This window comes from Aspergillus ruber (genome assembly GCF_000600275.1).
Source record: "Aspergillus ruber CBS 135680 unplaced genomic scaffold scaffold00108, whole genome shotgun sequence".
NCBI lineage: Eukaryota > Fungi > Ascomycota > Eurotiomycetes > Eurotiales > Aspergillaceae > Aspergillus > Aspergillus ruber.
Genome location: NW_024467404.1, coordinates 1 through 1,098, shown reverse-complemented (window position 1 = coordinate 1,098; position 1,098 = coordinate 1). Strand labels below are relative to the sequence as shown.

Sequence of the window (1,098 nt, the reverse complement as noted above, 5' to 3'; positions counted from 1 at the left end):
CAAGGCGAGCAGCTATTCTACAGCCTCTTGTTCCCATAGGTTCCTGTGGCAGCAGCCCCCCCTCTATAATCTTTCTAATCATTTTACTCGTCCGAAGCCGCCTGTATGCGCAGGGCTTTCGAGCACGGTGCTCTTCTTGTGTTTCGGAGCAAGATGGGTGTGGCCTAGGCTGACCCTCAGCTTAGGCTACCCTCCCTGCTACCCCTCTCCTGTTCTAACTGCCTCCTCCAATGCTTCCAGTCCCCATTCGTCTTCTCTTCGGGCCCTTTCCGTCATCTGCTGTAGGTGCGCTCGGGGTAGAGCTACACTGGTGCTGGCTAGGAATTGTAGCAATGCTCTCGTAGCTTTGGGCTCTCCTAGGAGTCGTCCTTATGAATATTCTTCTGCAGTAGTGGGCCTCATGACTCCGTCTGTCTCTAGGTCTTTGTAGAGCCTGTTTCGTTGGTGTCGCTATTTCCGACATTCAAAGAGAAGATGTTGTGTTGTCTCCCTTGGTATACCACATCCTTCACAGGTTGCATCCTCCTGGACCCGGATCCGATGTAGGTATGCTCCTATAGCTGCATGTCCTGACTTCAGTTTAAAATAGCGGTTTGCTAGGTGCTTGGGAGTCATTGCAGTAGGACCCACTATTCTGAGGGTCACAATTTTTAGCCTCGCTAGTCATGTTGCACTGGAGACTATGCTTAGCTCGAAGCTATCAGTTTCGGGATTTGTTGAATAGGCGCGCTACATTTGCCGGGATCGAGAACAAGGACGTCGAAATCAAGAAGCTAAGGAAGTCTAACAGATCAAGAGCATTCTGCTTTTCGTATCTCTTCTTGTCCAAGATCTACTGCGATGTAGAAGACCTATCTATCAAGTGAGGTACGATGACAGTAAATGGGGTGCCAGATTATAGACGGTGGGTTGAATCAATACATAAACTGACTGAGAGGTCTATACGTTAATCGCGCGACGGAGGGTTATTTTCACCCATTTCTCGTACTTGGGTGGGTTATCACCAGCGAATCTCGGTTATTGTATGTTTTCATTTTTTTGTGCTCAAAGCGGCGCAGCATCATCATCATCTTTTTTTTTTTTTTTTTTTTTTTTTTT

General features: G+C 47.6%; 1 protein-coding gene across 1 annotated transcript; it reads left to right on the top strand.

Annotated features, from left to right (window-relative positions):
* Window positions 1-61: 61 nt before the first annotated feature.
* EURHEDRAFT_536264 (uncharacterized protein) lies at window positions 62-618 on the top strand (the record flags this gene model as incomplete). Its single annotated transcript, XM_040787328.1, has 1 exon — window positions 62-618. A coding segment is annotated over one exon (369 nt), but the record flags the coding sequence as incomplete, so codon positions are not given.
* Between the last annotated feature and the right edge of the window lie 480 nt (window positions 619-1,098).